This window comes from Nyctereutes procyonoides, unplaced genomic scaffold (genome assembly GCF_905146905.1).
Source record: "Nyctereutes procyonoides isolate TBG_1078 unplaced genomic scaffold, NYPRO_anot_genome, whole genome shotgun sequence".
In the NCBI taxonomy this organism is placed as follows: Eukaryota; Metazoa; Chordata; class Mammalia; order Carnivora; family Canidae; genus Nyctereutes; species Nyctereutes procyonoides.
The window spans coordinates 8,074,388-8,101,040 of NW_026575147.1; the positions used below are offsets into that span (position 1 = coordinate 8,074,388).

Below are 26,653 nucleotides of genomic sequence, written 5' to 3' on the forward strand. Positions count from 1 at the left end.
CTAAGTCACCAGGGAGCCTGGGGAAGGTATCCCCAAAGCTTAGAGTCGATCATCGCTTCCCCAGGGGAATGGGTCCACCCAGAGAGAGGAACTAGGGATTTGGGGGATGTTTCCTAAACACGATCTCAGGAAAGTTGTTTTCTGGACACCTGGAACTGGGCATCGCCATCTCTTCCTTCTTGGTAGCAACCAGAGCGAGCCCGTGGTACACTCGGGCTGGAGAGAGGCCCGTAGCGCAGCGCTGGCACGTCGCCCCCACACTTGCCCGACTCCCACAGCCACAGGCAGGCGCCTCTGCAGAGCTGTCGCAGCGCTCCGGGCTGCGCTCCCTTGGAAGTTGCGTGTCCATCGCTGCAGCTCGTCGGCGAATCCTTTCTGCGGTTCCAGGCCGACTCCGTCGGGCGCAATTACTCCGAGGCTACCTAGCGCCCCCTCGTGGAGCGCGTGGGGCGCCCGGCTTGAAGACTCCCACAGCAGGTAGCCGCGAAAGGCGGGGGGTGGCCGCGTGGGTGGGTGAGACCGTTGCCAGCCGCCGGTTCAGCCGCGGCGCTGCGCACGGGGACTGGCGAGTACGCAGCCCAGGTACTGCCCCTTCCCGGTGACGTCTCTGCAGAGGGTTATAAAAGCCTCGCGCGCAGCCTGCTGAGGTTCTGCTAACTCCCGAGCCCAGCAGGACCCGAGCCAAAGAGGCGCCTGCGAAGCTGCAGGCGACGCCAGCGGCGGCAGCGCAGCGAAAGCAAAGGAAAAATCTCCAGCCGGACGCCCCAGAATCCCCGCCATGGAGCCAGAACTTTTACAGGTCGAGCTGTGACGAACACCCTCCCCGTCGTCCCCAAGTCCTCCAGCAGAACAGGCTTTGCATTTCCCGCTGCAGGCAGGAGGACAGGAGTTGCAAGCAGCAGCAGCAGCAGGTGCAGAAAGGCAGCGGTCTCCTGCTTCGTGGAACTGTGACCCGTGGAATTTCTTTCCTTTTTCCAGTCCCACGCAGTAGAGACGCTGTCTCCGGATTTCAGAACTCAAATGCTTCCTGATGCTTGCAAGTGGAGGAATTCAGAGCCATAAGAAGCAGACCGCGCATCTAGAAGCCTTTACCTTCTGAGCGCCAACTCTCCTGCGTGCAAGGAAAGAGTTCTGCCCAGAGAGAGCCCGCAGACTTCCTGTGTTTAAGCAGGACTCTGACCCCAGCCTCAGCTTCAGGGCCTGCTGCGAAGACGAAGTGTGTGCAGAGAGGAGGGCTTGACCATTTAGCAGAGGAATGGATAACGTCCTCCAGGTAGACTCAGACCTCTTCCCAAATATCTCCACCAACACCTCGGAGCCCAATCAGTTCGTGCAGCCAGCCTGGCAAATTGTCCTTTGGGCAGCTGCCTATACGGTCATTGTGGTGACCTCTGTCGTGGGCAACGTGGTGGTGATGTGGATCATCCTGGCCCACAAGAGAATGAGGACAGTGACTAACTACTTCCTGGTGAACCTGGCTTTCGCAGAGGCATCCATGGCAGCCTTCAACACAGTGGTGAACTTCACCTACGCTGTCCACAATGAGTGGTACTACGGCCTCTTCTACTGCAAGTTCCACAACTTCTTCCCCATCGCTGCTGTCTTCGCCAGCATCTACTCCATGACGGCTGTGGCCTTTGATAGGTGAGCTTGCCCTTTGTGGAAAAGGGAGAACATGTCCCTAGAGGACCATGGCATTGCTGTGAGCTTCTGGGTTGCGCTGCACCTGGCTCCAGGTGGAGATTAGGCACCTGTACCCTGGGGTTTTTCCTGACAGCCACTGAATCAGTTGTTGATGGGGGGCTTTATCTTACCTCACCGTTTCCTTTCCTATTTCCTCTTTCCTTTGCTCCTTCTTTTCACTCGTTGCCAGTCTCCCTTTCTTCACACACCTCCTTTTTCCTTCATTTAATCCTATTTTCTTCACCCCTCCTGCAGTCATCTCCTTGACACTTCCCTTTCCCTCCTTTGCTTCTTTCCATATATCCTTCCTCTCCTTTACCCTGAAAGCCTGAAGGGTATACCCTGCCCCGGCAAAGGGGCTGGCCCTTGGTTGGGGCTTTGTGAATCCCTGCAAGCCTATTTTGCTAGGAGGCCTGTTGGTGCCTTCCAGTTTTAAGTATGCCTAAGCAAAATTTCTCATTTTTCACTTTTTCCTGGAAATTCAGGGGCTTTCTGCTCCCACCTCAACTCTCCAATATTATTTGTATGTAAAGAGCATTTCATTAGAATCATAACCTACTCAGGGTTCTAATTTGTCTCTATCTTTGCTGCTGGGAGCTCTCATTCAGGAATGAAAGGCAGTTAGGCTGTTCTTCAGGAACTCTACAGATAGGGACCCAGGGAGCTTACCCAAGAGCTTTTCCAAATTTCTCTTGTCTGTAAGGTCAATGTTTTTAACCTGTCTGTATCCACAGAGAAACATGCTTGGCAAAGGCGATTGAAACCTCTTTCCTTCCTGCAACCAACTAGGGTTTCAGAAGCCAATTGAAAATGAAAATATTGGCATTTTCAAACACTGGGGCTAGCATTCTGGAATGAATGGCTCCTCAGGTGGCAGGATGGAAAATTGATTATCAGAGCACAGCTTTATCTGTATTGACATTTTTGTGGGTGTTACAGATCTCTAATGTGTATATCTCTGCGTGCACAAGTATTAAGTGCTCACCTGGGATGTGGAAGTATGTTGAAAACACCTGCCACTGTGATTTTAAAATGGGTTCTTTCAATGGCTTTGCCAAGATCAGTGAATTATGAGAAACCCAAAAAAAGACCTAGGAGAAAAATTTCCTAAATAAATAAATAAATAAATAAATAAATAAATAAATAAATTCCCAAACTACTAAACTCCTTTGGCATAAAGATTGTTTAGCATTTGCAATTGATTTGAGGTCTCTTTCAGCTTCTGTAGTCAATGAACACTTTTAAAATCTGAGACATGTTTCCAGCTTTGGGGGTGGTGTCAAAATGCTGATTTCTAAGTTCTATGTACATCTCCCTTTATGTAACTCTATGTGCTTGCTACATCGTGTGTAAAACAAGTTGTGGTGAATCAATTTATGCTTTAAATGTAGAAGGCAAACCAATTACTCAAAGTGGTAGGGAAATGAATTTTTTTTTGTAAATGTATTTCTTATGATACTTTAGTTTTAGATAACTGTTGAAAGTGAAGTATGCCTATAAATCTTTCTGCACGGACCTGCTCCTTTAACTGCACAGCAGACCCCTTAACTTTATAAAACCCAGAGCATGATACATGACTGAATACATGTGCAGTGAAACCTGGTGTAACTTCAGCCTTGATGAACTATGAATTAGAAGGAAAGTTGGCATTTTCATTGCACTTGGGCGTTGTGTGAGCTCAAGGGAGACCTGTCAGTCAGTGTGTGCCTGAGCATTTAGTAGCTGATGGGGCACCAGCTCTCTTGCTTTGGCTTGCACAGAATTGTCACGTTCCACAGCCATGCTCTGTCCCTTTGAACTTAGAAGGGTAGGGACAGGAGTCAGCGACAAAGTCTTTACTTTGGATTGGGTGGGGAGCCAGATTTCGGCAGCCTTGACCCCGGCATCTCAGGCTCCATTGTTCTTAATCTAGGCAAACCAGAGACAGGACCCTGACGCTGCACAACACCTGCTCAGTGAGGTCAGAGGAGTTCTGGTGCCAGACTGAGGGAATGACAGCAGCAAGAAATGTCCATAGGTCCCTAACGTACAGATACAGCCCAGGGAGATTACCAACGACATGCTTAAGGTTAGAATTCAGGTTAGAGTTTGGGATTAGGCTCCAGGGCTTTGTCTCCAAATCCTTCCAGCATTCCTTCTGTTTTTTCCTTGCCCAGCCTTGTGAGCACAGTGACTTGATCCCCCAGGCCCTCTGTAAGGTAGTTCCACTGCATTTGTGGTCATCCATTCTCTCCCTAGAATGTTTTAGAAAGGAAAGGGGCTGTAAGCTCTCTCCATATGAATTATCTCTTTTCAGTGTAGATTTTAAGGAAATGGTAAATTACCTTTATGTATGTTCCTTGAATTTTTAACATCTAATCTCTGCATCAAGTCTTAAAAAACAAAAGCAATATGGTTTTCCTGATCACAAAATTAAACCTGTTCATTGCAAAAACTTGGGAAATATGCAGAACATGGACACAAAGTACAATCAGCCATTACTTCACCATGCAAAAATGACACCTGTTAACATTTGAATTTCTCATTTATGACTACTATGCTACGTAATTGAGGTCAGAATCTATATAATTTCACAGCTTACTTTTTTCCATTAATAGTAATGGAAAACATTAATAACATTTTCCCATATATTAAAAAGTCTTCAGTAACATAATCTTAATGGCTTCCTATTATTCCGTTACATGAATGTGCTATTTTTACTTTAACCATCCCCCTACTGCTGGGCATTTAGGTGATTTCTAAATTTTTTTTCACCTTATGGTTAATGCACTAATAAACATTTCTATATGATAATTTTGTTTTGCTTTCTTGATTATTTCCTTAGGATAGATTCCCAAAAGTGGAATTACTAGGTCAAATGAAATGAATTAAGAAGAAAAAGTCTTTTTCTCCCAATTTTAAGGGATTATAAACTCTGAGCAAAGCAAGGAATGTGTCTGTTCTGTCTTGTTTATCTCCTCAGCACAAGGCAGAGTGCCTGGCACCTAATGGTCACTACACATTTCTTATATAAGTGAATGAATGATTAAAATAATACATCTTCCCAGAATAACATTTGGAAAATACATAAGATTGTAAAGAAAATCTGAAAAGTATCTACAGTCCCACTACTGACAGATAACCAGTTAAATTTCTGGAATGCGAGCTTATACTGGCTTTTTCTATCTGTGTTATTTATGCCACAGATAGTTACTCACACCTTTAAGGATAAATTTTGGATCATAATAAAGCTGTTTCAATGATTGATTTTTGTTTCTTGTTTTATTCCTTAACATCATACCATGGGCATTTTCCATGTCATGAAATATTTTGCAAAATAAGGTTTTTAATGGGTGCATTATATTGCATGGCTGCGCATTTATTTTTGCCATTCTTCTATTTTTAGATGTAAATTGTTTCCATTTTTAATAACTACAAGTATCCTAGACATAAATCTTTAAGAGTATTCCTTTTTCTCTCCTTAAAATAAACTCTTTGACGTGGAATTGCTAGGTCAAACTGTCTTGGTAAACTTTGCCAAATTTCCTTCCAGAACCAAAATATATACAGAAATGAAACCTTCAGCTACAGATTGTAGTACTAGTTTAATTATTTTCTGTTATCTTTCCATAGAGTGGGGAATGAGAAGCAGGAGGGGTTCTTCTTCTGAAGAAGGAATACTTATTTATTGAAGGCAATGGTTACCTAGAATAAAAAGGCTGCAGAAACAGGGGCATCTAGGTGGCTCAGCCAGAGCATCTGACTCTTGGTTTTGGCTCAGGCCCTGATCTTAGGGTCATGAGATCAAGCCTCATGTCTACTCCTGTGCTCAGTATGGAGTCTGCTTGAGCTTCTCTCCTTCTCGCTCTGCCCCTCGTTACCCCTAATTTCTCTCAAATAAATAAATAAATCTTTAGAAAAGAAAGAAAGGTTGCAGAGACAAATATACCTAAACAAACAAGTTCAAGCCTAACTCTAATTAAATTCCAAAAATTTCACTATTTGAAACTCTGTAATTTCTCCCACTTAAAATAATTTTTTTAAAAAAAAACTTCCCTATTAGAAAAATTAAAAGGTGTGTGTGATGTTTCATAAAATTGGAAGTTGGAAGACATTGAGGTGACACATCCATTTTGCAGGGACCCATGATGGTTGCCAGTTCTAGCAGAACAGCATCTAGGAAGGGAGGAAGGAGGACAATTCTGAAGCTCCACTAGAGGGATTGTAGAGGCAAAAGGCAGTCTGACACGGAAACAAACACACAGCTACAGGAGGCTCAGGGAAGCACTGGGCTGGTGACACTGCTTCTCTACCTGGAGGGGGCAGGTATAATTTCAGCTATTTGAAAGAAGATTGCTCACTCCTCATACTGGTTCTGGATCTTGTGTTTGAGTAAAAGGAAACATTTAAATTATTATGGTCTCTGAACAATATGAAATATTGTCAGAACCAAAAATACAGTTGCCCAGATATGTAACGGTTGAAGGCAAAAGAAAGAGTGAGAGCTCTCTGAGAGAGTAAAAGAGGAACCAAGAGCAAAGACATGCATAAATAATCAAAAACTTCCCATGGTTCTATGATGTCTGTCCCACTCTCCCAGTCACACTTAGCTCCAAATTCAAATAGCCTGCTTCCCAGGTCTCCACTATACCTGCAGTCTGTCCCTGTACCCCACCTTGTTGGCTGGACGTGGATTCCATTGTATATCTCAGGTCAGTTCTTCACAACCCAGAGGTCACACATAGATTTTAGAATCCTTTGCACTAATTTATTTTTAAAAATTTTTAAAGACTTATTTATTTTTTCATGAGAGACACACAGAGAGAGGCAGAGACATAGATAGAGGGAGAAGTAGGCTCCCCAGAGGGCACTTAATGGGGGACTCGATCCCAGGATCCCGAGATCATGCCCTAAGGCAGACACTCAACCACTGAGCCACCTAGGCATCCCCTTTGCACTAATTTAGATGAAACTTACAATCCATGACCAGACATCTCTATGGTACTGAGAATGGTCATTCACTAGAAGTTCATCTACCACGACTGACCCTGTCTTTTCAAATTTAGAACCTCAAGTGTCTAAGTTGACATGGATCAAAATTGAGCCTGTTACATCTTAGATGGGTCATTTAGGCTAGAGGACCTTTTCTGGAGAGGTTCAATGCCCATTTACTCTCTGGAGCTATCCCACTGCACTTGTCACATCCTGTCCCTTCTCCTGGGAATTTCCAGTGTCCTGAATGGTCAAGGACCTTGGTTTTAAAAAAAGAAAACAAACTGACAGAAGTATAGGTTCAACTGAAGGAAAGTGAATAGTAATTCTCAATGTAAATACATGTAGTAGGACCACAAGACTTCGTTACTACTACTGATGTTAAATTAGCAAATGGTAAAGATCATGAGGGAGAAACACTCAGCTAAACTTGGACAAAGATCTTCAGTCCATCAAGGGATAATGCCACCTGGTATGGTGATGTTTCTTAATTCAAGGCCTCATGTCTTCCTTCAAAGGCCTTGTGCTATATTTTGAGGCAAATAAAACTGACTTAGAGATATCTACAATATGAGATGTTACATAATATATTTTATATGGGTTGTACAGACAAATCCAATATGAGAGGGGAGGAGGAGGAACATTATGTCCCGCAGTGATTATCAAGGAAGACTCCAAAAGGCGGCATTTGACTTGGCCTTGAAGATTAGATCGAATTTTTTAGAGAGGATGATAAAGGCAGTATTCCAGGTAAAGGAAACTTTTTGGCAAAAGTGTGAAGGTAAAAAATTGCAAATTGTTTGGGGAGAATGACTGGCTGACTCAATCGAAGTGAGTTCACAGGTAAATCAGGAAATGAATGGAGAGGTTGGTAGGAAGAAGATGGATACAGTTTTTGTTGGAGTGGATGTGAAAATGTAATAATTACTTGGAAGTGCACAACAAAAACTTGAGATATGGGGCTAGAGACTCAGAAGCCAGGAATCAAAATGTAGATTTAGTAGCTTTCCAAACAGATGGCTTATTGAAGTTTGAAAGTAGAGAGCATCTTTTTTTACCTATACATGTTTCTAGAGAAGAGGCAAAGGCCAAATATTCATGAGAATGTCCTATCAATAAATAGGAGAAGAAAAAGAGAAGCAGAGAGTTACTGGAGAAATCAGGATATGTGGAGTGACAAAGGTTAAAAGAAGTAACTTGTGATTGGTTCTATTCATCAGTGTGATTAGAATCCAAAATATACCAGGGATTTCATGTTTTTAAACTCATCAGAAGACACTGGATATGGTAATTAGAAGACATTGGTCAGCTATGAATTTACACTATTGTCAGAGTGTGCTAAAGAGGGATAAAGTTAGATGGCAATGAGGGGAATGGCCTCTTCCTCACACATCCATCCATCCATCCATCAATCCATTCCATCCAGGCATTACTGAGCACCTACCATATGCCAAATCCTGAGGCAGTAAAACATTGCCTTTGCCCTGTGCTCTCATCTTTGGGGATTGATAAACTCATAAATACTATTATAACCCAATATAATTAATACAATGCTGAGAGAGCTTGGAGGTAGAGGGAAGAACTACACAGATTGAGAAAGATTAATTGGTAAAAAGAAGAAAAGAAAGAGAAGAAGGGAGAGGTGGAGGAGAAAAGAAATAGCAAAGTACAGAGAAAACAATGTGGAGTTTGTATTTTTTTAATTAACTTCTAGAACACTGGACTGGAAATTATAAATGACTTATTAGTGTTTGTCACTTGGAAACTAGAAAAGAGATATCATTTAATAAAATTGATAGTTACCTTGTATTTGCATGCTCTCTGATCCATTGTCTCATCTAATCCTAAATACCAATTGGGATTCTGTTCCTGTCTTGGAAAGACTATTAGAAACAATTTATTTTAGCATCCTCCCACTCTGTACTCCCTCATAGCTTGGAGACCCATGCAATTTGCTTTCCTGTGCCTTAGATGTCTGCCTGTGTACTCCCACTCAAGGTGGCTCTTGGATGCTATATCATCTAAGGCTGTCACTGAAGGCAGAAAAGTGATATAAGTCTCTTACTGTGCCAAAGAGGATATTAGAGACTCTTTAAATAATTTTCCACCCAAACAAAAACTCAACCCCACAACCTTCTAGATGGAGCCATTGTAAGAATATCAAATTCTGCTTAAATATTTTACTAATCTGTCTCACTTGTTAAACTCATTCCATTTGAATCATTATAAAATTATTCCTTTTGTTGAACTGAAATCTGCCTCTGATTATGGGCTACTCTTATGAACATAATTCCTCTTCTGTGTGGCAGTCTTTTAGATATGTCCCTCCAGAAGCTTCTCCATCCCTGGTTGACTGTTCATGGTTCCTTCATTTTTCCATCCTCCTTAGCCTCTACAGGCTATTCCTATTGTTAATAGTCCTCTAAACTGAGAGGCTAACTAATACCTGGAAGTGAACACTACCCTATTAGCATTCCTCAATCCAGCTTCACCTGCTGTAGGACTGGCATCCTACCTGGTGATTTTGTTCTCTTAGACTTAGCACAAGTACCATCTCCACTAAGCCTTCAAGTCTCGATGAAGTATCCTTCTTACCTATTCCCATATTATTTATACAATTGTCTGTAACTTCTTGGTCTCTCCCACACCTCCCTGCCCATTAGATTACATTACAAGCACCATGAAAACAGGATGCTTTATCCCTGTTCCCAGCAGCTATCCAGTTGCCTGACCCAGAGTAGGTATTCATTACAATGTGTAAATAGTGGCTGACTTAACTGTACCTCTATTCTACATAAACCAAAATCTGAAAACCAACCCAGTGCATCAGACAGACATCAAAGCACATCTACAATGCTATACCTTGAAGCAAAAGAAAAATTGGGTCAAATATATGCCCACCAAGGAGTTTTGCTACACTATAGAACACTTGGTTCAGAACCCTCCTTCTAGAATAACTATGTGTTTTAATTCACACTTGCCTTGTCCATGCTTCACTTAACTGGGTTGGATTCCTGACCCACACTGAGTCCCCAACAGATGTTGCACCCGAGGAGAACACTTCTAGTCAAGGGAGGTGTTTATCATTTCTCCCTTACTCCCAATCTTTCTAGGAATACTGGAAACTCAGATATTTCATGATCCTCCTATGGACAAACTGTTGTCAACTTTCTAGCTTTTTCTCCAATACCTCTACTGGCAACAGGAAGTGCACCCTCTGTTGTACTTATCCTCCCTGGGTCAGGACAAGCAGAAGCCTATCCTCCATCAAGTACTCCAAGTCCTGTAACCACAGTAATTGTCTGAATATATAGTCCATACTATATTCAAATACCACAGACACAGAAAAATTCCAGCAGAGCATCCAAGAAAGTTATTGACCTGGAGAACAGACTGAAGAATTGGTTTCCATTACCCAAACCTCCTCTCTTGCCACCTTGAGAAGCTATGATTCCAATTCCTGGAAGGGGAGATATGAGATTCTATGGATAATGAATCCCTAGGGATGAAAAGATGTCCTTAAGACATAAATCTCAGCTTGAGTATTAATGCAACACATGAAGCTGTAGGAAATTTGTCTAAGCAACCCTGGGCCTGATGCCGTGCTCCTCTCTTTTATAATTCTTTACTTGATCTACTTCCTAATTCAGCTTTATCACTGTATTTAATATTTGGGACTTTTTGTGGAGTGCCTTTCATATCTTTTGTATAAGAATGTCTTTTAATAACCTTACAGCTAACCTTTGATAATGGAGTTTACCATAGAAAAGACCACAGGCAGTGGTCCCAGCAGTGTTTCTACTATTAGGTTTGCAAATGTAGGTAAGACACTTAACCTCTCTGGACCTCAGTTTCCTCAACTGATAAACAGATATAATAAAAGTTACCTCATAGAGTATTGTTGCAAGGAGAGAGAGTAAGGGAAAAGTATGGAAATGTATGGGAAATTGCTGATTCATTGCCTGAGATCCAGTAAGAACTCAGTTAATGGTTATGTTATGATCTATAATAAACCTTGACACACCATTATACCCATTCTGCACACCCATTCCTGTTTCAGATACTCTTGAATTCCTTCTACATCAAGTACAACAGGATGGAGATGCCTGTGTAGCTCAGTGGTCTGCCTTTGGCTCAGGCCGTGATCGCGGGGTCCTGGGATCCAGTCCTGCATTGGGCTCCCTGCGGGGACCCTGCTTCTCCCTCTGTCTGTGTCTCTGCCTCTCACAGTATGTCTCTCATGAATAAATAAATAAATCTTAAAAATATATATAACAGGATGAAACATTTATATCCCTGCCACTCCTCTAAATTATAGTTTAAAATCCTCCTAATTGCGGCAGCAAACCTCTTGTCAGATGCTTTCCAGCATCCTTCCAATATATGGAGATACACACTCTACCAAAAGTCTGGCATTTGGATATTGTATATCACAGTCCAGGAAAACTAAATCATTTTCATTTATACCATCTCCAAAACCATACATTCATTCACTTCCAATATCCTGTATGTTGTAAAGTCACCACCCTTGGAGCATTATTTGAGTGTTTAATGTCTGAGGGTCATAGCAAAAATGTGTAAGGGAGTAATGCCTGAGGATATTAGCAAAACACTCTTAACAGCTGCATGGGTTTTACTTGATATTCAGTTTGTTTAAGTTGTTTCTTTTGCCTATAAAAACATCTTATAAATCTTTTAATTTTTGTTATAAGTCTAGTTAAAGTGTCAAACATTCATTTTCTCTTGTCCTTTGACTAATATTCAATTAGCTCTTAAACATGAGATGGAGTTCTACCTCCTAAATTTTTTAACATTTTCAAACTCAGTGAGAAGATCTCATGTATTTCCAATTAGTCAGAAATTTTTCCAACTTAAAAAGCTTAAAAATCAAATAATCTTAAAAATGTAAACAGCACATAAAGTTAATTATTAAATCCCCTTAAATATTTCAAATTTAATATATCTGGTTTTCTTAAAACTTCAAATCCCCTAAAATGACTTAAAATAGGAGAAACAAAATCTTTCTCAGGACCCATAGTTCTGGTAAACCTAGTAAATCAAACCTTCTAAATTTAGCATATTAAATTCTCTTAAAGCATTCCAATCTCCTAGGAATTAAATTTACAACTTAAGTAAATGAGGTTCTTATGAGCCTCTGAATATTGACTATAAAATTAATTTGTTAAATCTTCCTAAGCATTTCAATTAAAATTACAAATCTGGTAAGTCAAATTCTCTAACATATCAGATTCTCATTTCCAATATATTATAAACAAATCACCCACAAATCACATATACCAATCATAAAACTCACTGCTATATATATACTTTTTACCTAGAAGCACCATTTCTTCATTGTCAATTGAATTTTACAAAATGCCTTTCCAGGGTTACAAAGTGACACAAGCATGTGGCATAATCATCTTGCCCATGGGACCCCTGAGGTTCTGGAATCAGAGTCAAGTTGAAGTTTGGAACCAGGGTGTGCCCTTCAGGAGCCCAAAGCCCTGAGCCCTTCTCATGGTGGAGCTCTGCCTTTTCCATGTGCACGGGACCCACCTACACCTTGCCACTGGAATCGAACAGTCCCAATGTGCCCCACATCTCCCTGGCTTTCTTCAAGTGTTACCCTTCTCTAATTTTCATCTTAAATTTTATCATCTGAATTACATCGATAGAATCACGCAGAGCCCCATCCTTCCCCAAATTGTATCCAACTACTTTGCTACTTCAGTAGAATTAGCTGCATTCCATACCCTCTTATGTTTTTACCTTCTTATAGACCTTCATCCCAGACTAGCTCGTTGCCACGGATAAAGTGACCAAAAAATCACCATCTGTCCTAGGTCTTTCAATTTTTTTTGAGACTTTGAAGTCATGAAAAATATGTGCCAGGATTTTTCTGGTTTTATACTGTTTCTTTATTGAATCATCAAAAATGGAAGCGTAGTACTTCTTGGTTTTGACCAACTCAGGGTCTCAGCATGTTTCAGATCAATGTCCAGAGACATGTGTGCATCCTTTGTAGAAGGTCTACAGAGCAGCTTCTATGCCTCTTGGCACAAAGTCTTCAGTGCCAGGGCCTTTCTTCTTGGATCCTGGAAGATATCTGACACCGTTGAGTCCTCCAACTGCATCACAAGATGTTCTTTCTTCAGATCTTCTGGGTTTTCCCCATGAGGACAGACTCTCATGACTTTTTTTATAGCACCAGAAGTGCTGAGTTCCTTTCCCTTCCCTTCCCTTCCTTCTCAGCGTCCTAGATTTCAGATCATGAAAAGTAAGTGATGTTCTGTTCTTATAGCTTAATTTAGTGCCCTAAACCATATATGGACTGACAAGCAACCATCTTCACAAATCACACTGCCCAAGCTCCTACAGGAAGGGTGAACAGTCATGCTAGCTACCCCTCTGCTCTGTCAAAGAGTATAACTGAGACACTAATTTTGAAAAGTCTCAGGTGCACATTTAGTGGTATCTGGGAAGATGAGAAGCATAAGCTTAAATTCTCATCTTGTGTGATTTATCAATTAATTTTACTGTGGGAGAAATGTCCTTTTGGAGAATTAATGTACTCTTATAAGAGGATTTCCTGATTCTGAAAATGTTTAAACAAAAGAAAACTCCACAAACAGCTGAAATACCTCCCAAATAGTCCCAGAGAGTCAGAGGGGACTTTAGAATGCTTGAATTCATGATGGGAACTAAAAAGGAAGCAGTCCTGGGGGTGACATGCAACTAGTTAGCTCAACAACTTAACTGGACTCTTCAAAGAAACACTTAGACAAAAATCTAGAAACCCTGTGACCAAATCCTTACTGGGGCATCACTTAAATTTGTTTCCAAAGAGAAAGATCAGTTCCTTTCTCTTTCCAGCTGGCATGATGAAGGGCTTAGAAGTTAATATGTTAAAGACTCAGCTAGACTATGAGCCAGATCACAGCCATCATGGATTTCAATGGTCCAATGAAGACACTGCCAGCCTAAAACTAAGCAAAATGAAAGAAGGTATCCTCTTCCCTTTCTGGCCATTTCCTTCATTAATACTCTAACCAGCCCAAGTCTCCATTAAGGCACTCCCCGGTTCTGCCTCACAAGTGCATGGTCCCAAATTACTGCTCTGTTTTCTTCACAGCCCAATCTAATTTAGTAAATTGAGTTGAATCAAGAGAAGAGTAGCCAATTAAAATCACACCAAGGTGAGAATGATCTGGGCTTCTAGCTTCCAAGTCCCATTTGTATTTTAAAATAGGAATGTGTCCATTCTGATTACCTATTTCTTTCAGTTACCTCCTCATAAGCAGGAAATAGTGTAGAAAACCAAGACAAGTAGTCTTGGGGACTGAGTCAATATGAGATGCAAAGAGTGTTGGGATTTAGGGACTTCAGGGTGCCCAGAGTTTGGCTTTCACAACATGGCCCCATGTGTTTACCAAGGAGACTTCTGGGAAACATAAGGGCCTGTTATCATGAGCCCAGATTGCTGCTGACAGACCTTCTCCTGCCATTATCGGAATGTCTCAGTCTCGAGGTGCCTGTGAACTCTGCATTTGTGTTTAGGTTGTGAAACGAGGGTGAATTTCCTTTTGTTCTTCATGCTTCTTCATAAGTCACTAATTCTCTTTGACAAATATATAGTGTTTTTTTTATAGCTTGGATATTGTCATCAGAAGGGACTTTGAGTCACAGTCCCTGCCAGTCCTAAGAGTCTGGTAGGTTTGGGTTAAGGGCAGCAGTGCAATGAAGTCCTGTTTAGGTGGCCAGGGCTGATCCTTTACCTCTCCAGCATCTTCAAAAATGGATCTGGGCTGTTTACAAATCCTGGGGTGAGGACAAAGTTTCCAAGAGCTGAGCTTTCTGCTAATGTCTGTCTGGACCCACACTTCATCTAGAAGCCCACATCCTTTTTTCTTTGTCTTTCCTTTCTCCTTTTCTGTCTACACTTGGGTCAAAAATTAATTACTCCATTTCCTCCTGAGTCCTCCCCAGCATTTTGAAAATAGCATGGCTTCCCTAAATATTATTGCCTGGAAAATGGAGTTGGAGCAGACAAAACCAAAAGCTGTCATGTATAAAACAACCAGAGTAGATTTACACAGCAATATTAAAAATGCAAAGTACTATGATTCTGATTCCAGAGGGTCCTGAATATATTCTTTGAGACTGTTTATTTAGGTTTACACTTAAGCCACTTCTAAAAAATGGGATATGGGATCCCTGGGTGGCGCAGCGGTTTAGCGCCTGCCTTTGGCCCAGGGCGTGATCCTGGAGACCCGGGATCGAATCCCATGTCGGGCTCCCGGTGCATGGAGCCTGCTTCTCCCTCTGCCTGTGTCTCTGCGCCTCTCTCTCTCTCTCTGTGACTATCATAAATAAATAAAAATAAATAAATAAAAATAAAATAAAAAATGGGATATGCCTGACATGTAACATCATGGAAATGTAAAGTATACTTCTGCTACTTTTTTAAGAAAAATAATTTACTGATGAATATTCCTTGCAAAACTGCAAATTCCCCTCTAATTACATTTAATATATATGCTTCTAAAACTATAAAGTATTATATATTCATTAAGGAGAATTAGCACCTCATGGAAAATCTAGCATGATGAAGAACAAAAGTAAAATCAACCCTTGTGTCACTGCCTGAATACGACTATTGTCAATTCTTAGGAATTATTTCAGTACAGGAATTTTTGCCAATTTATAGGATATTTTCCATAATTATATTCCTATGGCACATACAATTTATTTCTTTTTTAAAGATTTTATTTATTTGAGAGAGAGAGAGCGAAAGAGAGCATAAGTGGAGGCAGGGGCAGAAGGAGAGGGAGAAGTAAAGAAGCAGACTCCCCGCTGAGCAGGGATTTTGGGAGGGACTCTGGGATAATGACCAGAGCCAAAAGCAGACACTTAACTACTTAACTACACTTTAACCACTGAACCACCCAGGCCACCCAGCCACCATATACGATTTTAAAAATTTAACATAATAAAGAAACACATCATGTAATTAAGTGTTCTTCGAAAAGATCATGCTTCCTGGTTACAAAGTATCATAATTTAAATAACATCTCATCCTGAGACCTTTCAATTGTTTCTAGCTTTTTTTTTAAAGATTTTATTTATTTATTCATGAGAAACACAGAAAGAGAGACAGAGACACAGGCAGAGGGAGAAGCAGGCTCCATGCAGGGAGCCTGACATGGGACTCCATCCCAGGTCTCCAGGATCACACCCTGGGTGGAAGGCAGCGCTAAACCGCAGAGCCACCTGGGCTGCCTTGTTTCTAGCTTTTGCTGTATCATTCGTGTGATCAATACGCTCTGGCTACACTTGCATGTGTGTACGTGACTATGAGGATAAATTCTCGGAGGAAAAGTCTGTTCAGAGTGTTGGACATTTAAAGGCTTTGGCTTCATTCTGCTTACTTGGTCTTCAGAAAGCTTTAGCAATTTAGCAACATGATCAGAATATGTACATTCATTGTAGGAAAGTGTTCCTTCATATTCCTAACAATTTCAGAAACATCTTTTCCAATTTAAAAGATTTAAAATGTTATTTATGTTTGCATTTCTTACTAATGAGATTGAATATTTTTGTATATGTATTATTCCTTTATATCTTGCTTTTTCATGAAAGCGTTTTTTTTTCTATTCATGACCTTAGGACATTTTAAAATTTAAATCCTTATTTTTAAGTTACCTATTGCATTGCAGGAACTGTGTTAAGGATACAACCTTTTTTGATTGTCACATGCTGCAAATAGTTTTTTGCACTCCTGGTTACAATTTTAATTTCCTTTTCAGTGACTATCTTAAGTTAAATTTTATTTTTTGTAGTTACATCCATCCACCTTTTCCTTTATGGCTTCTCACTTTGGTGTTATGCTTAGAGAAGACTTTCCTCCGTTCAAAAGTAAACAAATATGCATAAACAATTTCATTTGCTTTTATAGTTAGGAGATTTTTCCTTAAGTCTTTAATTCATAAGTAATTTATTTTAGATTATATCTAATTTTTGTAAATGCCATATATGTTTATCCTGCTGTCTATATACCATTACCCATCCTGATAAATTATGGATTCATTATTTAAAATCCTCCTATTGAAAAGTCCTAATGGAATTTTTATTGAAGATGTGGTAAATGTGTTAAATTTAGAAATAAACTTTAGGAAGAATTGTTAGCATATCAAGATGTTTTTTCAATATATAAACATGAGGCGTACTCTATGTATTCATGGCTATATGTTTTCTTCTATAATTTTTTATATTATTCATATAATCATTCACATTCTTTAAACATTTAAAAAATTAATGTTTTTGCTTGCTAGTGAAAATGCAATCATTTCCCTATATTTTTTTCTAATGGGTTATTGTCAGTATATTCAAAAGCTTTTGATATTTTTTTGTAAACACTTTGAACCAGATATCTTAAATGAACCCTGTATAGCAGAAGTTCTAATGTTTTTCTTGTCACTTTTCTCAGATTTCCCCAATAATCATATAAACCTATAAATCTTTATGTTTAATGTTATATCCAGTATCTATATCTGTCTTTTTTATTAGATCTTTCAGAACAATTTTAATTGAAACTGGTAACAGGAAGCATCTTTTCTTACCCTTGACTTTCAAGGAATGTTTCTCTTAATATTACTGTTAAGTATGTTGGCTATTGGTTTAAGTCAGAAGTTTAAAAATTATATCATTCAGTTCTTAGTTTATGAAAAGAGTTAATCAGATGATCTAGATATTAATTATCCAGTTGTCCTTTTGGCATCCATCAATACTTTCTTTTCTGTTGCCTAATTTCTTAGTTTCTAACATTTGTAGAACTCCTAGAATAAACAGTACTTGGTCTTAGACTTTGTTCTATTAGCACACTGCTAGATTTGCTTGCTAATAATTTATTTACATTTTTCCATCTTTGCTATAATGTACAACTGTCATTTCATTTTTTGGTACTGCCTTTTCAAGTTTGGGCTTCAGGGATATAGGAAATAAGCATTTTCTGAAATTTATTATGCTTTCTGAAATAAATGAACTTTGGTGAGAAGCTTTTTTTCCAGTCAATTTCCTGGAAGATGTTAGTTACTTCCCTCTCTTTTCTCTGTTTAGCCATTGCACAGTAGTACAGGTCATTTCACAGGCCCCCCAGGTGAAGCAAAAGAAAAAAGAAATAACCCAATAGGTTATTGATTCAGAAAACGAGTGGGAGTGAGGTCTACACAGTAGTTTGCAGGTTTTACCCTCTCAGTTTAGGAGTCTTGCCAGCTAATGATTTAATCACAGGGAAAGAACCCCAGCCACACACTTCTTGTGAGGATGATCAATGCAAAAGCCAGCCCTAAGGAACAGGGAAGAGCCTGGCAGTGGTTCTCTTCTGTGCACTGAAGCTCCTTAGCCAGAAGAAGAGGCTGAGCCTCAATGCTCATCTTTTTTCAGGCACCATACACAGTATCCCAGGAGAGATACATCCTTGTGGGTAGACACAGATTTTACAAAATCCAAGAAAATATACAGATAAGCAAAATTTAGTAGCACAGATTTTTTCAGCTTGGGTATGCATTTTATAAGACTTTTAAGAAGACGGTGACTAATAAAACTGCTTATTTAAAGGCCTCGATAATTCGCATCTTAGAAGGAAAAATAAAAATTTCAATTTAAAAAATTTAAACTTTATTTTTAAAATATCAAATTTTATTTTTTCCAGATTCTCCATTCCCATAAACAATATGAATAAGACAAGCAAGGAGATACCATTAAAGAAGAATAAATAAACCTTATTTTGTGGCTTAAAAATCATTTTATATATACAGTTTATTGACTTCTAACAAGTTATTATTAATATAAATTTATTTTGGCACATTTTATTTTCATCATCACTTTGCTTTTAAAACAATCATTGTTTTGTTCCATTAACATGAATTCTCTCATGCTGTGCGGGTGTAGATCTAAATATTTATAAAGACTATACATACTTTTTTAAAGTTCTTATTTACATTCCAGTTAGTTGATGTACAGTATAATATTAGTTTCAGGTGTACAATATAGTGATTCAATACTTCCATACCACAACCAGTGCTCATCACAGGTGCCCTCCTTAATCCCCATCACCACATCCCCTCTGATAAGTTTGTTCTCCATAGTTAAAAGTCTGTTTCTTGGTTTGCCTCCCCCCTCTCCTTTTTCCCTTTGCTTGTTTGTTTTGTTTCTTAAATTCTACATATGAGTGAAATCAGGTAGTATTTATCTTTCTCTGGCTGACTTATTTCACTTAGCATAATGCTCTCAAAATAAAAAGCTTCTGCACAATGAGGGAAACAATCAACAAAACTTAGAGGCAGCCTATGGGATGAGAGAAAATATTTACAGATGACATATCTGATAAAGGGTTAGGATCCAAAATATATAAATGACTTACAAAACAACACCCCAAAACCAAATAATCCTATTTTAAAATGGGCAGAAGACACAAATAGACATTTTTCTGAAGAAGACACACAAATGGCCAACAGACTTATGAAAAGAGGCTCAATATCACTGATCATAAGGGAAATGCAAATCAAAACTACAATGAGAGATCACCTCACCTGTCAGAATGACTAAAATCAATAGCACAAGAAACAACAGGTATTGGTGAGGATGTAGAGAAAAAGGAAACCCTTGTGCACTGTTGGTGGGAATACAAACTGGTGCAGCCACTCTAGAAAATAGTGTGGAGGTTCCTCAAAAAGTTAAAAATAAAACTACCCTATGATCCAGCAACTGCACTACTAGGTATTTACCCAAAGAATACAAAAATACTAATTCAAAGGAATACATATACCCTAGTATTTATAGCAGCATTATTACAATAGCCAAATTATGGAAACAGTGCAAGTGTCCATGCACTGATGAATAGATAAAGAGATGTGGCTATAAATATAAATATACACACTGGACTATTATTCAAAAATAAAAAGGAATGAAATTTTGACATTTGTAACAACACAAGTGGAACTAAGTGAAATACCTTACAGACTTTAGTTCCAGGGATACGTTAGTCATCAAGAATCAAGCCTGATTCTGCCCTCAATAGATATTAATAATACATGAATCCAAAGATTATTCAAATCAGTGTACATTTTACAAACTGTCTTAAGAGCTATTATTAATGTTTTGAGAGTACATAAAAATTCACTTAGTCTGAGTGGTCTTGGGCTGAGACCTAAAGGATGAGTAGGAATTAGGAAGAGCAAAGTAATAGACACTGGATTGGTTACACAAAAGCCATTTAGAATCCTCTTTTCTCCTTTCCCATCCTCTACTAGAGATATTATTGATGTCCTAGTCTCCCTTACAGGGATCATTGGCCATATGACAGGGTTTTGGCCAGTGGGGTGCAGGAGAAAGTCTCTAGATTGAGCTTCTCTTCTTCTTGAATAAAAAGACAATGTCTACAAGAAAAATACTTTTTTTATTTTTGCTTTCCCCTCGCCTTCCTCTCTAGAACAAGGGCACCTGAATGGTAGCAGCACATTTTACCTATGAGAACAACCTCTACCCACTAAGGATTGGGGATCAGAAAGGTAGAAAGAGCCTGAGGCCGAGCATTCACTGATCCACATACCAGCCCTAAATTACCCTACCCTGGTGTTGGCCTTCTTGTTATAATAAAAACAATGAAACATCTCTTTCTTTAAGCTTATGATAAACAGATTTTCTGTTATTTGCAAATAAATGTACACCTAACTAAGAGAGAGGTTGGGTAGAGGGGAAAGAGTTGAGAAAAATTGAGTTTATGAAAACCCTGGGCAAGAGGAAATATGATGGACTGGAAAAGCCAATGCTTTCTATTTACACTTGCCATTTTTCACATTAAAAATTTATCCTTGGATAAAATTAAAAGAAAATGGGAGAAAATCCATAAAATCGCAATTCATTAGCATTATGGCAATTTATTACCACTCCCACTATTAATGGAGTCTCATTAATAAAAGAAGCTCACTGCAGGCTGTGAGGCAGACAAGATCAGCAGAGAGTTGTCGGAAATAATCACGGTGAGTCCACCCTTTATTTCTTACTCAGTAGGGCAAGTGAGTGATATGACCATAGGCATAATGTTGCATCCACTCCCATTTATTTTCCATAATGTTAATATTTGATATTACATGAGGAATAATAAATTAATTATTCAGACAGTTAAGAAACAATGAATGGAGTATGTTTGTCCTTATTGCTTTTACATTCTTTCCCTTATTGAACTTACTTGGGTTATATTTACTTTTTTTATTTTAAAAAATGATTTCTAGGTGTTTTTCTAAGGAATTTGGGAAAGTGTTTCAAAGTGACTGGTCAATCTTTTATAATAGTTATAAATCCATATTTGTTTTTGAGGTTGATAAAATTAATGGCAGTGTGGAGGATGTTCTAGAGTGGGGAGAAAACTATTGGTGGGGAGAGGCAAAATATTATTGGAACTATGGGACAGGAGAAACCAGATTCTGGAAATTTTAGGGTGGAATTGTAAAATGTAGCAGGCTATTCAATGTTTGGAAGGAAGTAGAAGTTGGAAATGAAGGAGAAGGGGTTGAGGCTTCTCTCAGTTTAATAACTTGAGAGAACAGATAGATAGATAGTCAAATCAGGAACACAGGAGGCAGAGCACAGTAGGAAAGAGCATCTACATACCCATTGTAGAACATATACATATCCACTGGAGGCATACAATAGCTATTTATTGAGCCCCTGTTGTATCGTTATCCATTGCCATAGAAACACTGTATAATAAACAACCATAAGATTCAGGGGGATAAAACAAAAAAAAATTACTTAGTTCATTAGTCTGCAATGTTCAGCTGATTTGGCCTAAGCTTGTCTGAATTTTGGCTGGGCTTATTCACATTTCTGGAGCTGGCGAGCTGCCAACTGATCAAGCTGGCCTCAACAGAGTTGACGGGCAGCTCAGCTCTGCTCCATGTGTCTTTAATCTTCCCGCAGGCTAGCCAAGCTATGTCTTCATAGCAATAGCAAAGGTGTAAAAGGCAAACAGACTTATGCAAACACTTTTTCAAGTCTACATTTGTGTCACATCTACTAATGCTCCATGGACCAAAACAAGCCCTCAGAATGGACCAGATTCATGCTTAGGGAACTGGATTCCATCTCTTTAGGGCAAGGATGCAGAGAAGGATAAATAATTGATACCATTAATGCAGTTAATCTCCATGTAAACTACATGCAAAAACACTGTTCTAGACCCCTGGGGATACAACTGAAAGCAACAACAGAAAAGTCCTTATTCTCTATTTAGAGATATATACAATAAGCAAACTAAGAAATAAATAATTCTGAATCCAATTAAGTGCTGCAATGAAAAAGGTAAAAGGATAGAGAGTGGTGAAAGTAGTGTGCTATGATGATCTTGGAGGTGAGCTTTCTAGGTATACGTACAGCTAGAATAAAAAGCCCTGAGTCAAGAATGGGTTTGGCAATAAAATCTGGATGTGACTGGATGGCAGTGAGTTAGGGGGAGAAAGGCCAGTGACATTACAAAAGAAGGCCATACAGATCACAAGTATTAGTCAGGGTAGGCTATGATATGCTGCAGTAATAAGTAAAGCCCCAAATCACAATGACTTAATATGCAGAAGTTTACTCATCACTCATTCTAACTGTACTACAGATTCAGTTTCTTTCCTGGGCAGCTCCCTGAAGATATTACTTGATCACAGGCTGTTTCCATCTTATGGCTTAGCCATCATAACCTGAGTAGCTTAGTTGCTACATTAAAGGAAGAAAGAGCTGAGAGCTGCATGGGAACTTTAACCTGCCCCAGTCCAGAGGTGATATGTATCACTTTTCCTCAAAATCCATTAGCAATAGCAAATCATATGGTCTGGTCCAACTGCATGGACTCTGGAAAATGTGGGAGAGCAAATGAATATTCACTAAACATCAAAAGTCAAGATAAGTTTGGTTGTTTATTCTATGTGTGATGATAAACCATTAGAAGATAATAAGCAGGGAAGGAGCATGATCTTATCTATTCTAAGACTTTCTGGCAGTTGTATGGAGAATAGAGAGTACGGAAGCAAAACTGGAAGCAGGGTGACCAGTTAGGAGCTCTCCTATGGTGATCCCAGGAGAGAGGTGATAGTGACTTAACCCAGGGTATAATGGTAGGGGTGCTAAGTGGTTAAATTTGGGGTATGTTTTGAAAGTAAAGCAAATGATTTTCTATTGCAGTAGATGTGGGATAAAAGAGAAAAAGAGCAATCAAGAATCACTCCTGGGCTTGAGACTAAGCAACTGGGAGAATGGTCATTCCATTTACTAAGATGGAGAAGAATGGAGAAGAACATGGGGGTGAATATATCTTTTCAAATTAGTGTGTTAATTTTCTTTGTATAAATACCCAGAAGAAGTTGGATCATTTACACTTCTATTTTTAATTTTTTGAGGAGTCTTTCTACTATTTTCCATAATGATAGCATCAGTTTACATTTCCACCAACAGTGAATGAGGGTTCCCTTTTCTCCACATCTTCACCAATATTAGTTATGTATTGTCTCTTTGAAAATAGCCATTATAACAGGTGCAAGGTGATATCTCAAGGTGGTTTTGATTTGCATTTTCCTGATGATTAATAATGTTGAGCATCTTTTCATGTACCTGTTGGCCACTTGTATGTCTTCTTTGGACTGACAGTTGATTTTTAAATCTGGAGTTCAAGAAGAGAGGTAAGGGCTGGGATACAAACGTGAGAGTCATTAGCATATACTTCGGGGCTGTATACAATCACCTACTAGAAAGAGTGACAGTGAAGATTGCCACTGATTGGGCCTAAGGGAACTCCAAATTTACAGAAGCAGGAAAGAGGAGTAAGAAGTAGTAAATATGACCAAGAAGGAATAGCCTGAGTTAAGGGAACTAGTGGGTGAGGTATTTTGGAAGCTAAATAAGAAAACTTTCCAGGGAGGAAGAAGTACCTCCTGTATCATAAATTGCTGAGAGGTTAAGCAAGATGAGAGTTAAAGGTTTTACGAGATGAGACCATCATGGACCTTGACAAAAGCAGCTTTAGTAAAGTGGTGGAGATTGATTGGGATAGGCTGACAGAAGATTGTGAGGGGAAAGTAGCATTATAACTGGGAGCAGAGGAAAAGTATCATAGGCAGAAAGGACATAAGTTTAAGGAAGGATTTTTGTTAGGAGGAAGAAATTACAGCATGTTTGTGTTGTGTTAAGAATGGGGCAATTGAAAGAGAAATTTATGATGCTGGTGAGTGGAGAACATAGGAGCAAAGTTTTTGAGTATGGAAATGGGGATGAGTCCAGGTTTGCCTTCAAAGGGATGGGAGACCATAGATGGTGACCAGAAGAACAATGGACATATAGATAAATGAAAAGATGGGCTGGTAGATCTGAAGATAAAATTACAAAGTTCACTTTTATTGCTTCCATGTTCCCTGGGAAATAAAAATCAAGGTCATAAGTTGAAAGTAGAAGGAGATGTTAGAGGTAGAGAAGAGGGAAGAAGTTGTGAAAAAGGCTGCTTGGAAGTTGGAGAGTGAAGTGACTAGAAATACTTTATGACTATTGAACAATACAGAAGAGCCACCTGGGATTTGTGAACCGACAGAAAGTTTAGAGATCAGGCAATAATAGTATGTGTTTTTCAATAACATAGGCTTAGAGATTATTAGCGTTGCATTTTGTCAGATGAGTGAAATAGAGAGGGAGGAAAGTGGAGTCAAAAGTATATGCAAGGACGTACCATAGGGATGGACCATGGCGTCCTACCTGGAGGAATAGAGAAGCAAGGACATGAGGGGTGATAGATAATAAAAAGTGCTAAGATCAAGGAACTGGAGATCCTGATGAATACTAAGAATTGTTGGATGTGGAGTACCAGAGGGCATGAACTGAAAAGGTTGGAGGTGATGAAGAGTAAGAGGCTTGAAGGAGAAATTCTGAAAACTATGTAGTTACTGGTGATGACAAAGTCCAGGTAATGATTTGGCATGAGAGTGGAAGTTTGAGGAAAGCATAACAGGAAGTGAGGAAGTCAAGGAAGTGAGTCAGGGAGTTGGATTGATCATATATGTGTATATTATAGCCACCAAATTGAAGCCAGAGAACAGTGATTGGGAACACAAAGAGCTAAAATCTCCAAAGGATGAACAGGAATAAGAAGGTAGATGAGTCAGGGACTGGGGCTGCAACAAGTGTAGCAGGTGGTATAGTCTGTTATCATGTGTGTCAAAGATGCTGGGGTTTATTTTTTTTAAGATTTTATTTATTTATTCATGAGAGACACACACAGAGAGAGGCAGAGACATAGGCAGAGGGAGAAGCAGGCTCCCTATAGGGAGTCTGGTGTGGGACTCAATCCCAGGACCCTGGGATCATGACCTGAGCCCAAGGCAGATGCTCAACCACTGAGTTACCCAGGTGCCCCGGATGCTGGGGTTTAAAAGATAAAGAAGGAATAATGGGCTGGAAGTGGAGTAAGGATAGTGAGTACATCTGTGGTGCATGGACTATGGAGGAAGCTCAACCCACCTGAGGCTACTGCAGTGGTGGGAGTGTTATCCTGAAACAGCCAAGTTGCAAAGGTGAAGAGAGCCTTCAAAGAATACATAAGGATTTTGTTGATGACAGACTATGTATTCCATGGGGAGAGCAGGGTGAGAGGGTGTATCAGACTAGGGAAATGCTTTGAGCCATATTGGAGATAAAAACCAGGGTAATATCTCTTGACTAGGGAAGCTCAGACCTCTGGTAGTGATCAGACACACAGAAGTAGGGAGTGATAAGATTGGTCATGGCGGTCATTTGGAGGAAGACCCATAATGTTCCTAAATAGAACTTCCCACTTGGTATTGGACACTGAGACATCTTGTCGTGGGCTCTTGAAGGTCTAGAGGCCTCCTTCAGAGACTATTCCTAGAAATTTCATGATTTAGGGATAGAGTGTTTACCAGAACTCTAGAATATGTCATGGAGGACTTGCTCGATGTCCTTAGCAAAAATAGGTCCAGCAGGGTTTTGAAGGAGATTGAAGGGAGTGAAATCCAATGCAACGTGATAGCATTGGCCTGGAGAAAAGAGACATCTTCAGTTGAGAGGGGCAGTAGAATCTGAGATGCACACATCAGACTTAATGCCCTATATTTTTACAACAAATATCTCATAATGTCTCTTTTATCATATAGGAATAAAATTCATAGATATTATAATCTACCTATATACACATTTCAGGAAGAAAATCAATATGATATCCTAAGTGTATTATGAAAGAGAAATAAGAAAACAAGCAGTTTATAATAAATTAATATGTATTTCAACATGGAAATGCTCAAGCATACAACATGAGGATAAAAGATGAGTGTGTTAAGCTTACACTTTTATTGCAAATGAAGAGAATGTGATAGTAACAGATGCAGGCAAACACAGGAGTTGGGTGTCATTTGTTTATTTGTTTGTTTGTTTTGGCAATTCAAATACTGTGAACCATACTTCTGTCAGTGACATGAGACTCTGAAATGGGAAATGGGGATTAGTTCTTGGTAATAAGCAAAAGACAATCTTCCCTTATTTATTATGAGAGTTAGTTTCCTAGAAATTTCAAGATATGTTTCTTTAATTTCTAAAATAACTTTTTTATGTTGTAGACAGAATAAAAGTCCCCTAAAAATGTCCACATCCTAATCCCTGGAACCCATGAATATGTTACCTTACATGGCACAGGGGACTTTGCAGGTGTGATTAAGTTAAGGATCTTGAGATGGGGAATTTGTCCTGGGCTATGTGGTTGGGCCCAGTGTAATCAGAAGGGTCTTAAAAAGAAAGTGAGAGGCAGGAGGGTCAAAGTTGGAGAAAGAGCTGAGGGTGCTATGCTATTGGTTTTGAAATGGGAGAAAGAGGCCTGAGGCAAGGAATGTAGGCAGCCTCTAGGAGCTGGACAAGATGAGGGAACGGATCCTGTCCAAGAGTCCCTGGGAGGAGCACA

General features: G+C 39.4%; 1 protein-coding gene across 1 annotated transcript in view; it reads left to right on the forward strand.

Moving 5' to 3' along the window:
• The first annotated feature begins 702 nt into the window (after positions 1 to 702).
• Positions 703 to 26,653, forward strand: part of TACR1 (tachykinin receptor 1) — a 138,109-nt gene continuing 112,158 nt past the window's right edge. The window contains exon 1 of the mRNA XM_055312539.1: positions 703 to 1,644. Within this exon, the coding sequence (XP_055168514.1) occupies positions 1,256 to 1,644 (389 nt within the window). The 5' untranslated portion in view covers positions 703 to 1,255. The remainder of the gene's footprint in view (positions 1,645 to 26,653) is intronic.